This window comes from Epinephelus fuscoguttatus, linkage group LG7 (genome assembly GCF_011397635.1).
Source record: "Epinephelus fuscoguttatus linkage group LG7, E.fuscoguttatus.final_Chr_v1".
In the NCBI taxonomy this organism is placed as follows: Eukaryota; Metazoa; Chordata; class Actinopteri; order Perciformes; family Serranidae; genus Epinephelus; species Epinephelus fuscoguttatus.
The window spans coordinates 322,809-336,699 of NC_064758.1; the positions used below are offsets into that span (position 1 = coordinate 322,809).

The 13,891-nt window shown below is 41.6% G+C and overlaps 1 protein-coding gene across 3 annotated transcripts in view; it reads left to right on the forward strand.

Moving 5' to 3' along the window:
- Positions 1-9,126, forward strand: part of clcn6 (chloride channel 6) — a 122,732-nt gene extending 113,606 nt beyond the window's left edge. For 2 of the 3 annotated variants that reach the window (XM_049581657.1, XM_049581655.1), the window contains one exon: positions 1,856-9,126. In XM_049581657.1, coding sequence (XP_049437614.1) covers positions 1,856-1,936 — 81 coding nt within the window. In that variant the 3' untranslated portion in view covers positions 1,937-9,126. The remainder of the gene's footprint in view (positions 1-1,855) is intronic. The other variant, XM_049581656.1, reaches the window with a different exon arrangement.
- The last annotated feature ends 4,765 nt before the right edge of the window (positions 9,127-13,891 follow it).

Here is a 13,891-nt window from a genome sequence, read left to right on the forward strand (position 1 = left end):
TGGCAATTATAAAACAGCAGCCAGCAATGAAGAAAAACAGTAAGTAGGCATGAATTTAAGCAATCGATAAATAAAATTTCACTGAAATTGCATCTAAATGATTTCGTGAGATATACATAAGTGATTGATTGATTGATTGATTGATTGATTGATCCATTTCTTAATGTACATATTAATTAACCATTGTGGAGGACGCCCGAGACTTGCCAATGACTGCTGCTGAATTACTGTGTATATGATAGGTGAAAAAGCAACAAGCAGGTGGAAGTTAGGACAACACTGTGAAAGAAGCTGAAAGACTTATCCTTCAAGTAATAAGAAGTTTAGTAAAGAGGACTAAGCCATGAAATTCCCCCTCCAATGTCATGTGAGAGATACAGGCCCTGCTAAGAATGTTTTGAATTTTCATCGACTAAAACTATGAAAGATAAAAAAAAGAATAAAATGTGACTAAAACCAAATAGCATTTTTCGTCTCAAGACTAAGACCAAATCTTAGTAGCTGTCAACATTAAAACTGCTCTTCCCATCTATCTGTCTCTCAAACACACACACACACCTTGGAGGGCACCTCAGTGCCACATCCCATGAATCTTTTTGTGTTAATTTATATCCACTACAAACGCTATTAAAGGCGCTATATGTAAGAATGTAGCCAAAATGGTTACTGCACTCAAATTCAAAATACTGCCGCGAGTCGCGTGTCTCCCCCCCCCCCCCACAGAGGTTGCTGGACAGCAGCACGCTGGAGACTGATTTGTTTACCCATGGGCGGCTGCCGTGGCAGGGCCACGTCGCTGCATCCTTGATCTTCGATTTTCCAGCAGACCGTTCAAGCAAGTCCGGCTTCTCTGCTGCTAACGTTGCTGCCGGGATACAGCTCATGAGGAGCCGGCTGCTAATGCTATGTACCGGGACACTGCTAACACTGCTGCGGGAACACAGCTCATGAGGAGCCGGCTGCTAATGCTGTGTACTGGGACACTGCTAATGCTGCTTGCCGTGCTGCTGTAGCTCAGTCGTAACTTTAACTGATGCTGAGACTCTACTGACTGCGTGACTGGTAGACGGCGGTGGGTGGCGCAACAGGCCAAAAAACAAATTCAGAACATAAACATGATTTGCGGACCGTAAAGTTTTTTTAAATGCGAATATTCTGGCTGTACTATTGTTGTCAGTGAGATCAGTTTGTTATGTGAACATTATTCCTTAGTCTCTGTGACATATTAGGAGGATTTTATGACTATTTGCTTTATATTTCTTACATATAGCTCCTTTACATATGGCAGGTTGTTTGGCGTTCCCTCCCTGCAGAAGGCCCTTAACTTCAAAACTTTTAGTTTTTTAAATGTTTAGAGTCCAGTGCTCCACCCTCTTTAGACTTTAATTGAGGCATTCTTGACTTAATCCTCTCAACTTTTTTCAGTTCAATTCAGTTTTATTCATTAAGCCCAATATCACAAAATACAGTTTGTCATGTTGTTCTCTTCTTCTTCTTCTTCTTCTTCTTCTTCTTCTTCTTCTTCTTCTGGTACTTTTTTCTCTACTTCTTCAGTTGTGCAGTCTCATGCCCTTTTATAGGGGATTACAGGGCATTTACCTATGCTAATTAGGATCAACTGCCACATGCTTTCAATAAAGACTTTCCTCAGGACCTTTCCTCAGGACCGTTCTTAAGAGCAAATATAAGGGGAAAAAAAACCTTAAGAAGATACTTGAAAATGAGGCCCAGTGTTTTGATAATGACATACAAGGGAAAACCCCCGATGAGAATGTTGTGTTGTTGTCTAACATGCCGTGACTTATGTTGTGTCTGGCCTAACTCTTTTTTTATTATTATCTGCCATCTCTTTCAGATTGTTGGAATAATCACAAGACATAATTTAACCCACGAGTTCCTTGTGGCTAAACTGCGACAGCACTGCATCACTATCTGACCCGACTCTGGACATTCTGCCGTCCTTCCAGCCCAGCCTTTGTTTAGCCTGGTCCTGAGCCTTTGTCTCTGTCCATTCCTAACAGCATGCACACACTCTCTGTGGTACAGTTCTCCATTAAGTGAAACTGTTCAGTTGTATTTCACTCAAGTCTTACATTTTCAGTTAGTGAATTGTCAGCTCACCTCCAGCCTAGCCTAGGATCCACCGCTTCAGTGGCAGGACTGGAAGCATAGACTAGGTATACTGCAACAGAACCATATTTGACTTTAACATGTTGATCTGTACAGAAAAAAAGTTTTACATGACACAAATATTACCCAAACTATCCATATTGAGGGCTGATAATTCATTGCTGTGCATTCAGGCTGTGAGCAGCAGGACTGAGGAGTTGCTCCCCTCTGACACAGCAACATTACGCCAGATTTCCACTGGATGTGTGTCCGTTGCAGAACGACAGTGCTGGTTATCCGCTGCGTGCTCCGCCGTCCGTCAATACCCACCGGCTGCGTTTGTTGTGCAGTGCGGTGCAGCTCTGCCGGAAGACATCTCAGTGCACTGCCATGATTAATATCTCCTCGTCCATGGTGTTCACGGGGTGAAATGACGTCTGAAAACCTTTGACCTGTTGACTTCAGGCCTGCCTCTGCCCATTATGTAGTTTTTAAGGTGTAGTGCAGGGAAATATGATCCGCCGTCAACACTGTGTACTTTATTTTGAAAATTAACCGGATGTTTTATTGTGTCTCTGTGCACGACTTCCTGCCCCGCACGATCTGCTCTGTGCTGAATTGCTGCGTTGTGCTCCGACGTCCGGCAAAAATAGAAGTCCTGCGTATCTGTTGCGGAGGGCTCCGGAGTGCTGGAGCTGAGACGGAGCCGGTGGTGGTGGAAACACACACTTTTTTTTTCTTTTCTTTTTTTTTTTTTAGATATTTTTTGGGGCTTTTTAGCCTTTAATGGATAGGACAGACAAGCATGAAAGGGGGAGAGAGAGAGGGAGTGACATGCAGCAAAGGGCCACAGGCTGGAATCGAACCCAGGCCGCTGCAGCAACAGCCTTGTACATGGGGCGCCTGCTCTACCACTAAGCCACCAGCGCCCCGGAAACACACACATTGACTAGAATGGAATCCTATTGGCTCCGCTGCCGTGCCGGAGCACAGACACAACCAACACGCATCTGGTGGAAATTGGCCTTTAGAGGTTCTGACAGCATTAAACTTCAAACATCAGCCATCCCAGAAATATTTTGGTGACTCCAAGATTATTAGAACTTCACTCAACTCCTCATGCTGAAACCAGAAAAAGTTGTGCTCTCCCCGTCCATGCACCAAATAATTTAGTTTTTATCAAATGTTATCATAAATGATCAAACTGATAATAATACAAGTACCTTTCTTTTAATAGGGTGAGCAAGATACCTTTGCTAGCAGCAGCTCACACTAGCTTGTTGATTGTCCCATCATGAATCATATTCATTTAACTCCTGCTTTAAGTTCCATTTTCCTCCCTGCTTGTCCAGAAAAAAACTTGATGACAACTGAAAAGAAGTATTCAGTGACTGAAACAGGCCTGGTGCTGAGCTCACTGGCCGCTGTTTCTGCTGGTTAGAGACACAATTTACAAATCAGACTTTGGTAAGCAGAATTCCTGATGAAGAAGTCATTTTCTTAGTCATTGCTACGGGACTACATCCATCCAAAATGCACCAGAACAAGGGCTTAAAAATAGCAGTGAATTTGAATGACATTGATGCAGCTGTACAGGTGACTTTTACTATCACAGCTTCTATAACTCCACTGCAAATGGCATTGGTAGGGCTGATATTTCAAAGATTTCATATTGTTCAGCATGTTTCACCTAGTATTAACATAAATTTCAGTTATCGGAACACAAGTGAACAGCAGAGGCACATCACCATCATGCATCTCCAGCTGACCACACATTCAGATTTTATTACTGCCCATGTCACTTATGCTAGAAGTTTAAGGACCCCACGCAATGTTATTATGACCACACTTTCGCTGGCATGCTTGCTAGTCACATTAGCAATTGTAACGGTACAGCTTAAGATATTGCTGTGAGCAGAATTCAACACGTCTACTTCCATAGTCCAAAACCATGGATGGTCACGCAACACTTTGTCCACCTTGTCATAAAATAAGTACATTAAAGAGCATTAGCACGCTGTCTCCAAAACAACTGAGACATGTATACTTGCATCCACATTGCATTTGCAGCCTACACGACAAGCCCCTACAACGCCCACCTCCAGTCCAAGACAACTGTCACCAACGTGACGGTTAATTGAACCATGATACAACGTGACACTGAAGTGAATAAATATGAGGCCAAATGTAGCAATAATTTTTATTATTTATTATGCATGAATATGTGATCACCTTAAGCCCAATTCAGACCAAAATTTGTGATTGAAAACAGGCAACAGTTTGCAATGCGCCGTTCTGCTGTGTTCTAAAAACCTGTCGGTTCACACCAGTGCATCTGGATGAGACGGTGTATCATCTCTATGCAACAACTCTCTGTACTCCGGCTCTGATTTCCAGCTTTGCAGGCTTATTTTGTGGCTGAATATAATTTGTAGCTTATTAAAATATGAATTAAAATAGCGATACTAAGATACTGGCTACAGTTACATTTGTAGTAGTGATGAAACAGCAAAAAACAGAAACAAAATGAGCATCAGATGGATTGTTTTCATAATCAGTACGCCACAATAATAATAATAATATTACACAATAATAACCAGCACCAATTAATCATTCAATGAGAATGTGTGTGTGGGCAGGGCATAAGCACATACAGTAGGCAGCAGCAGTGACCCACCATCCAACACCAGCACACCTTGAGGATGGAACAGAGGGCTCAGCGGGGACGGAGCACCCTCTGCAGCAAGCAAAAATGCTGTCTGCGGCTATTTTGACCTGACCGGATTTCTATTGCACACTCCAGTCCGCGGGAGCTGGGAAGTACAAAATAGCGCTTTTTCAAGGGTGGCGACGCTGGAAAAATAGGACAATAGCGTAAAGTGCTGTGGCGCAGCACATCAACGCGCGTCGAGCCACCGCTGGTGTGGGTTTGTAAATAGAAAATGGGGGCAGCTGTTTTGATGTGCGTCGTACGGTGCCGGTGTGTTTTGGCCTTTACAGGTGACACCATAGCCCCGTTTTCACCAAACACTCTTGGTATAGTACCTTTGGAACCAAAAGTAACCCTTCAGACATGTTAAGCAGACCCCCGGTCTGTTCAGTGTGTCTACCATGAACAGTTCTCTTTAATGCAGGGGTGGTTGTTGTCACTCACTGCTTTGTCCAGCATTCGTTGTATTTCCTCATCACTGGTGACACAGGGGATCTCGAGGCGCAGCCGGGGGGGAGGAAGGGGTCTGGTTTGGGGACCTCAGAATTGCATTTCTGCTTTTCGCAGATGATGTGGTTCTGTTGACTCCATCACACCATGACCTCCAGCATGCACTGGGGCGTTTTGCAGCCGAATGTGAAGCAGTTGGGATGTCAGCACCTCCAAGTCTGAGGCCATGGTTCTCTGTCGGAAACCGGTGGATTGCCCTCTCCATGTTGGGAGAGAGTTACTGCCTCAAGTGAGGGAGTTCAAGTATCTTGGGGTCTTGTTCACAAGTGAGGGTAGAATGGAGCGTGAGATGGATCGGCGGGTCGGTGCGGCTTCTGCAGTGATGTGGGCGCTGCGTCGGTCCGTCATGGTGAAGAGGGAGCTGAGCCGGAAAGCAAAGCTTTCGATTTACTGGTCCATCTACGTCCCAACCCTCACCTATAGTCATAAACTCTAGGTAGTGACCGAAAGAATGAGATCGCAGATACAAGCGGTGAAAATGAGTTTCCTCCGTGGGGTAGCTGGGCTCAGCCTTAGAGATAGGGTGAGGAGCTCGGTCATCCGGAGGGAGATCGGAGTAGAGCCACTGCTCCTTCGCGTTGAAAGGGGTCAGTTGAGGTGGTTTGGGCATCTTACTATGATGCCTCCTGGGCACCTCCCGCTGGAGGTGAACAGACTGCAATGAGAGTGTCTCTTGGTGGGATATTTAAAAATAGCAGGTTTGTGTATTTAGTCCTTCTTACTGTGCATTCTCACCAAAAGTGTCATGAGCGTCATAAGCGGCCAGCAGCCATTCATTTTCAATATATGCTTGCTACGAAGGGCGTCTGGAGCGTTGGTGGCAGCAAGCAGCGCAATGCCAGCGACCGAAGCATCACTGTGAAGTTGAGAGAAGCTCGGCAAGCGCAGCGGGGAAGCAGCAGCCAATTGCAGACCGTGAATATTCTCAAGGCGGGACAGTGAAAGAAAGAAAGAAAGAAAGAAAGAAAGAAAGAAAGAAAGAGATCTTCTGCAGCGCAGCTTGAAAGCCCCGCCCCCTGGCAGCCTTCTGCAAGCCCTGCCAGAGCTGCCAGGCAGCACGATGCCAGCGACCTGAGCGACCGCTTGCGCTCATGAAGCTTTTGGTGTGAATGCACAGTTAGGCAAGCACAGGGGTTTAGTGTTGCCATGGAAACATCGCTCCACAATGTTTTTTTCCTCCAAATGAGGATAAGAATATATGCAGTTCATATATCATCTGGTAAGAATAATATATATCTTTAATCACTTGAGATACAGTCATTACTAAATGTGTAAGTCATCCAAGAGAGACCAGAAAAACTAATGGAATGGTCAAAATTGTCATATTGAAAGTTAAGCTTTAAGCATTAGCTGATGGACTCACGTCATCAGCTCATGCATTGAGTAACATTACAAGTAAATGTTCCACCTTAAAAGTTGTCGGCAGTCAGCCCAGTGAGTTATTATGTTTTCTCAGTCTACAGCTGCTGCAAGAGGCAGCAAAACATCCTTTCATTTTATAGCCCTGAGCAAGAGTACCCATCCACTATTAACCAGTCAGTGGATTGCAGTGTTTCTAGCTCCGCCTTTTAGTACTAGATCTGTGTGCTAGGTACGCCACCAGAGGGGTTACCAAAAATGGAGACGGTAAGGAAGGTTCTATTGGTACCATCCACAACTTTTCACAGTGGAAACAGATAAACAGAGTACCAATCTGAACTGTACCATAGTGGAGTGCTTGGTGGAAACAAGGCTTATCAGCCGGCTTTTGATGAGCTGAGACCAGAACTTTTCTCTGCAACGTTCTAAAACGGTTTTGTCTCATCGCGAATCTTTGGTCTGAACTGAGCTTTATAAGTAACAAGATGTAACCCTTACCATTACCCTTCCCCTAACCTTAACTTTCTCTCTTTTATCCTAAAACTTCATTGCTAGCTAAATGCTAACTTACCATTTTCTTCAGGGTTTTGCATCTGGACCAGTGATTGGAGGGGGCTGATCGCATAGGTGTGGTGGGCGAGTCTTGGAACTGTTACAGCCACAGCAATACCTACTCAAAACAAGCACCAAGTCCTGCACTTATGACATTGTTCTTGTCAGGGACACTTCAGGATGCATTGGCATTTACACTACAAAATATATGTTATCAAATATATCTGCATGCACAAGTGTTTTTAGTGATCATATCACAGTGTGTCTTGGTGATAGTTTACACTTGTGTTAACCACTGTCCACTTTTGATTGGATCACCAAAGACACATGTTAATACCAGTTATAAATAGGTTCAGTCTGCAATTATCTTTTCAAATTCATAATTCTCAGCGCATTTCCTGTTGTCATTGCCTGCTGTGCTTATACACTGTCTATGTTACACATTGCATGCCCTGTTGTCCTGTCAGTTTTTCTCTTTAACACAAAATGGAGAAAACTAGCAACCTGTGCAGAACAGACACTAATCATGAACCATTCGAAAATAAATCTAAAGAGGCATTTTAATTTCGACACAATAAATGGAAAATTCTTAGACAAAGGTTTCTTCATCTTAGATTAGTTAGTTTGAAAACGTGAAAGCAAACTACCTGAGTGAAATATTACTTACAAAGGTTTCCTTGCTACCTTTATGACAGAATGTTTCTTTGAAGTTTTGATCATTCTTTATCATTGTTGTCACTGTAGCACTTTTATTTTTGACTGCTGTCTGTACATTTCTGTTTACTGTGTAAGTAACTGGAATATATGCACTAAAGCAGGCTGAAATCCCGTCACAGCCTGCCACTGAACTAGACCTCAGTAGTTCTAAGAAGAGTTTTTTCTCAGTGACCATTTCAGTTCATTCCAAGTTGGACATACAGTAGCATTTGTAACCATTCTAACCACAGTAAATACATTGGCATCGTTCTGCATTCATGATATGGAGTATTATTTTCACTGTCATTCAATTAATTTAGTGTAGAGTGTGTTGGGGCTAACAGGACTGTATGTTTGACAGTTCGGGATAATGTAGACTGTGTGATGTCTTGTTATGTCAGGGAATTTCTAAACCACAAAATCCTGTTTTAATAAAAGTAATGCATAAAATATTTTATGTTAGTCCTCTGCTATCAGGTTTTCAGCAATATAGTATGGTTTTGGTCCATTGTCCTAGTATATTGTTTCATCGCCCTAAAAGGGACTAAAAATGTGACATGGCACAAAGGCAAGTTAGAGGAAGTGGAATTGTACCTATGGTGATGGACATAAAGTCCATGGGCTTTCAGGTTGATCGATTGTTAGCAACCATGACAGCGCATATATGTACATCAAACATTCCTGTTTTGTGTGTTGTTTTTGCTTTATGTTTTATTTAAGAGATTATTTTTATACAATTTTATTTGTATGATTTGCTGCCTGTGCTGTGAATGGTTCACTGTCATTTAATTGCATTTCTAAATGGTTAACATTGTTTATAGTCAAGGCATTGCTCCCTTGTTGTTGTTAAAAATTATTTTGTTATCCAATCCATTCTAAATACTACACATGGCATGGCAGGTGGTGTGCAGAGTATGAGATAAAGAGAAACAGTGGACCATACGTGGCCTACTGTGAAGCCAGACCTGAGGGACTGTTTGCCAGATACTTTCTGTTTCCTATGACTGATGCATAGATCTAGGCAGTGCCCCGTGCTTGCTCAGGAATTTGTAGTTTCTACAAATGTGGAGAACTGGCACATGGCAAAAAAAGCTACAGCCATGGAACCAAAAAAAAAAGCAAAGAGACCTCTGTCTTGTGCCTTTATTATTGTTCAATTAAAGGTCCTTCTGTTTAATCAAACATACAAAGTGTGTCTGTATTTTTTTTCATGCTTCCACACCAGATCCATGGCTGGAAGCATTGTTTTTCTGGTTGTCTGTCCGGACGTACTCAAGAATACCCTGAGGGAATTTTGGCACAAACATTCACTTGGACTCAAAGATAAACTGATTAGCTTTTGATGGTCATAGGTCAAAGGTCAAGTCTATGTGACCTCATCTGATTGTGAATGTGATGCCTCAAGAATACCCTGAGGGAATTTCTTTAGATTTGACACAAACGTCCACTTGGACTGAAGAATAAACTGATTAGAATTTTGTGGTTGAAGGTCAAAGATAATACAGAATGTGTTTTTCGCTATAAGAATTCTTATGTTAATTGTGACACAATTTCATACAAATGTCTAAGTTGATAAAATAGTAGCAAAGTAGTGACAGATTATATCCAAAAGGTCAAAGGTCAGTTTCACTGACATCATAATGTTTTGCATAAAACACTTTTCTGGCCATTATTCAACGTCACATCTCGGGGACAGCAGTGGAGACATTTGGTCAGATACTGAATTGGTGACACTAATCTTGGGTGTCCACCTTTAAACTGTGCTGATTGTATACGTAGATATTTTATGTTGTTGGGGGCACAATGGGTGTGAAGCATCCATGTTTTCACAGGCAGGGATGTAAACTGTAAGAGAAACTTGACTGGAGCGTGAAGACATACAACTGCAGTGTTTTAATTTTAGTTATTTAAATAAGACATAGATAAGGCTATACATAGTAATGCTACACAGGTTTTAAGTATGCACTGTTTACTAGAACAAAAAGATTAGCCAATTAAACCTATATTTTGATAGACAAAAAAGTTATCTGCAACTATTCAGTCATTTAAAGCCATAGCTGGTAATGTTGGAGAGCTAGCAAGATTTGAAAGCGGCACCTCCTCTAAGCTCCGCCCCCTCCTCCCCCTCCCGTCAGTGCTCTGTCCAAAGCCACGGCCCCACACAAGCTTGAACGCGCATCCTGCAGTCAGCAGGGCAGAGGAGAGCCGAGTAAAATAACAAATCCCCCCGAAGCAAACAAATAATTACCTGTCCAACAGAAAGACAGCAACCTCTGCATCGCTTTTCAGGCCCTTGAGCTCCCTCAGTTGTCTCCACCGTTCAAAAGCTGCACGGATGTTGATGTCTGGTTTGTCCTCTCGCTTTATCCAAAGCCTTTTTCATCACAGCCTTTTCTGCCTCTGACTTTCCTTTCTCAGCCTGTTTAGCGGGGCGAGCCGTTACAAGTGACAAGTGGAAAAGTGACAAACTCAAGTATACCCACCATACCATTCAGAATGCCAGAAAAAAGATTAAGTATGTCCCAGTACATAGCGTACTGCATTTGACATACTGGAAATACCAGGATGTTCTACTACATCTGGTCGCATTGTGCAAGCCAAAATGCTTGCTTATTGCGCAATTATCTTCTAAATATGCTTTGAATAGTCTTAGTCATCCCAGAGAACAGACAGATGCAGTGGCTGCAGCTCCGCACTCTTCCACTCCTCCTCTTGAGCTCTTTGTGCACAGTATGTTCCTGCAGCACCAAACCACATGTCAGATTTCTTTCAATGAATTATCAGACCCATGGTGGGGGAGACGCAAACATTATTTCAAGTTACGTTTTGGTTTATAAAGACACATAGAAGTAGGTGACAGTTCTGTCTCTGCTCGCACTGAGCAGTTGGTAAACCCAAATCTGACAGAGTTGAAGGGAGACTGTGATTTTGTTGCCTAAATTAGTGTGGCTGTGGTGAAACGTTTCTGTGAAGCGATATTAATCCAGATTGTCTTATGGTCCCACCACCTCCCCGGCATGCTGGCCAGCAGCCTTACATGGTCAATTTACAACCTGACAATACTAAAAACACCCATATCCTCCATCAACATCATCATTGCATGTCATTATTTATTATTCTTTCTACCTTGTCTCTCTCCATCTTTTCTTTGTCATTTCCCATTAGCATTGTTACAAACATACCTCAAGTGATTTCAATTTCAATTTTATTTATAAAGCCCAATACCAAAAAATAACAATTTGCCTCACAGGGCTTTACAACATACAACACCCCTCTGTCCTTTGGACCCTCTCGGCGGATAAGGAAACACTCCCCAAAAAACCCTTTAACAGGAAAAACATGGTAGAAACCTCAGGAAGAGCAACTGAGGAGGGATCCCTCTTCCAGGACGGACAGACGTGCAATAGATGTCGTACAGAACAGATCAACATAATAAATTAACAGTAATCCGTATGACACAATGAGACAGAAAGAGAGACAGAGAGGGATGCAGGACAAATGGTAACGGTAACAGCTTACAGCAACATTAATGAAAGTAATAATATTATAAATATAAGTCTGTCTATTGTGGTACAATATGTTGAAAGTATATATTTATATCTGAGAGTATACATATGTGACAATAATCATATGTGTATAATAACAGTAGAAGTATGACTAATGATAGCAGCAGCAGAAGGCATCTGGCAGGACCACGACAGCAGCACAACCACACACATCACACTATCCAGGCACCGCTGCAATATAAGTGGAGCACAAAGGCTCCGGAGAAGAAGCCGAGTTAGTGACATACAGTATGGCTGAGTTAGCAAGATGCACTAACAGGATATGAGAGAGAGGGAAGGAAAGAAGGTGCCCGGTGTATTATAGGGGGGTCCCCCAGCAGACTAGGCCTAAGTCAGCCTAACTAGGGGCTGGTACAAGGCAAGCTTGAGCCAGCCTTAACTAGACTGTGGACTGTGGAGATGGTGTCTGCCTCCCGGACCGCAACAGGAAGATGATTCCACAGGAGAGGAGCCTGATAGCTGCATCTTGCTAACTCGGCCATACTGTATGTCACTAACTCGGCTTCTTCTCCGGAGCCTTTGTGCTCCACTTATATTGCAGCGGTGCCTGGATAGTGTGATATGTGTGGTTTAGGAAAGGCTTTTCAACCCTTGACCATATTTTTGTTCTTCACTCACTGGTTGAATGGTACTTGCATAAGAAAAAAAGACTGTATTGTGCTTTTGTTGATTATAAAAAAGCGTTTGATTTGGTAGATAGGTCATCACTATGCTTTAAATTAGTTGCACTTGGTATAAACGGAAGAGTATTAAATGTGATACATAATATTTATGAGAATGCCAAATCTTGTGTTAGAGCTGGTTATGATTTATCTGAACAATTTGTATGTAATGTAGGAGTGCGTCAGGGGATAATTTATCACCACTATTGTTTGCACTATATTTAAACAACTTTGAAAAATACGTGAGTCAATGGTACAACGGACTTCATCTTTTTTCGACTGAATGCCGCAATGTGATGAAAGGTGAAATAGGGATATATTTGAAATTATATGTCCTGCTTTATGCGGATGATACGATTGTACTGGCAGAGACTCCTTCAGAATTACAGGCCGCATTAAATGCAGTTGCTTCTTATTGTAAAAACTGGTATTTAACTGTCAACACAGACAAAACAAAGGTTGTTATTTTCTCTAGGGGGAAATTACGGATACTCCCAGAATTTAAGTTTGGTTCAGATAAATTAGAAGTTACTTTTGAGTATGACTATCTTGGAACGTTATTTAATTTTAATGGACGATTTGATAAAGCAATAGCTAAGCAAGTTAAACTAGCTAAAAGAGCTTTATTCTCCTTGGAAAACAGAGTTACTAGATTACAGTTACCTGTTGATATACAATGTGAGTTATTTGACCAGCTTATAGTGCCTATTCTTATGATTCATATTCATATGGAAGTGAAGTCTGGGGATTTCATAAACTTGACCAAATTGAAATGCTTCACAGATCTTTCTTGAAACGTTTACGTAATGTTAATAAACGCACAGCAAATTGTATTATTTATGGAGAGTTTGGTCGAAATAGTTTAGATTTAAAGGTAAACATGAGAATGATTAACTTTTGGGTACATTTAATTAGTTATAATACAGCAAAAATCTCTTTGACTGTGTTTATTGTTTTCAAGACTTTGTGTGATGACAATATTTTTCAGTGTAAATGGATTTCCAAAGTTAAAAATATTCTTGATGATTGTGGTTTATCGTACTTACATGACGCTGGACGGATGAACCCTAAACATTTAAAATTAATGATTGAACGTAGATTATCTGACATGGAATTACAGAGATGGCATGAGAAATTACAAAGTAACCCTTTATGTGATAGTTATAAATTGTTTAAAACTGATTTCACTTTTGAACCTTATCTGATTATGTTAAGACCTGCCGAAAGAGTTTGTTTGTCTAAGTTTCGGTGTGGAAATCATAAGTTACCTATCTCTGAGCACAGGTATGATCGTGAAAATGTCCCCCCGAAATGTACTCTTTGTTTGACTGGCAATCGAGGAGACGAATATCATTATGTACTTGTGTGTTCTTTTTTGATAAAGAGAGAAGAGAGTTGGTCGGACAGTTCTATAGAGCAAATCCAAATATTTATAAGTTTCAAAAGTTAATGTCATCTCGAAAAGTAAAGATCTTGTCAAATTTGTTGAAATTTTATAGAAAATCTTCAATAGTTTCTCTTGATTTGCTTTGACTGGTATGTACGTACACAAATTCTGTTTTATTTATTTTGTTGTGCATTGGCTGCCGCCTGTCCTGATTTGTTAATTAGGGTTCTAACCCCGAAGGGGTAGAACCCTTCTAAGATTGTACCGATTTATTATTATTATTATTATTATTATTAGGGTTCTAACCCCGAAGGGGTAGAACCCTTCTAAGATTGTACCG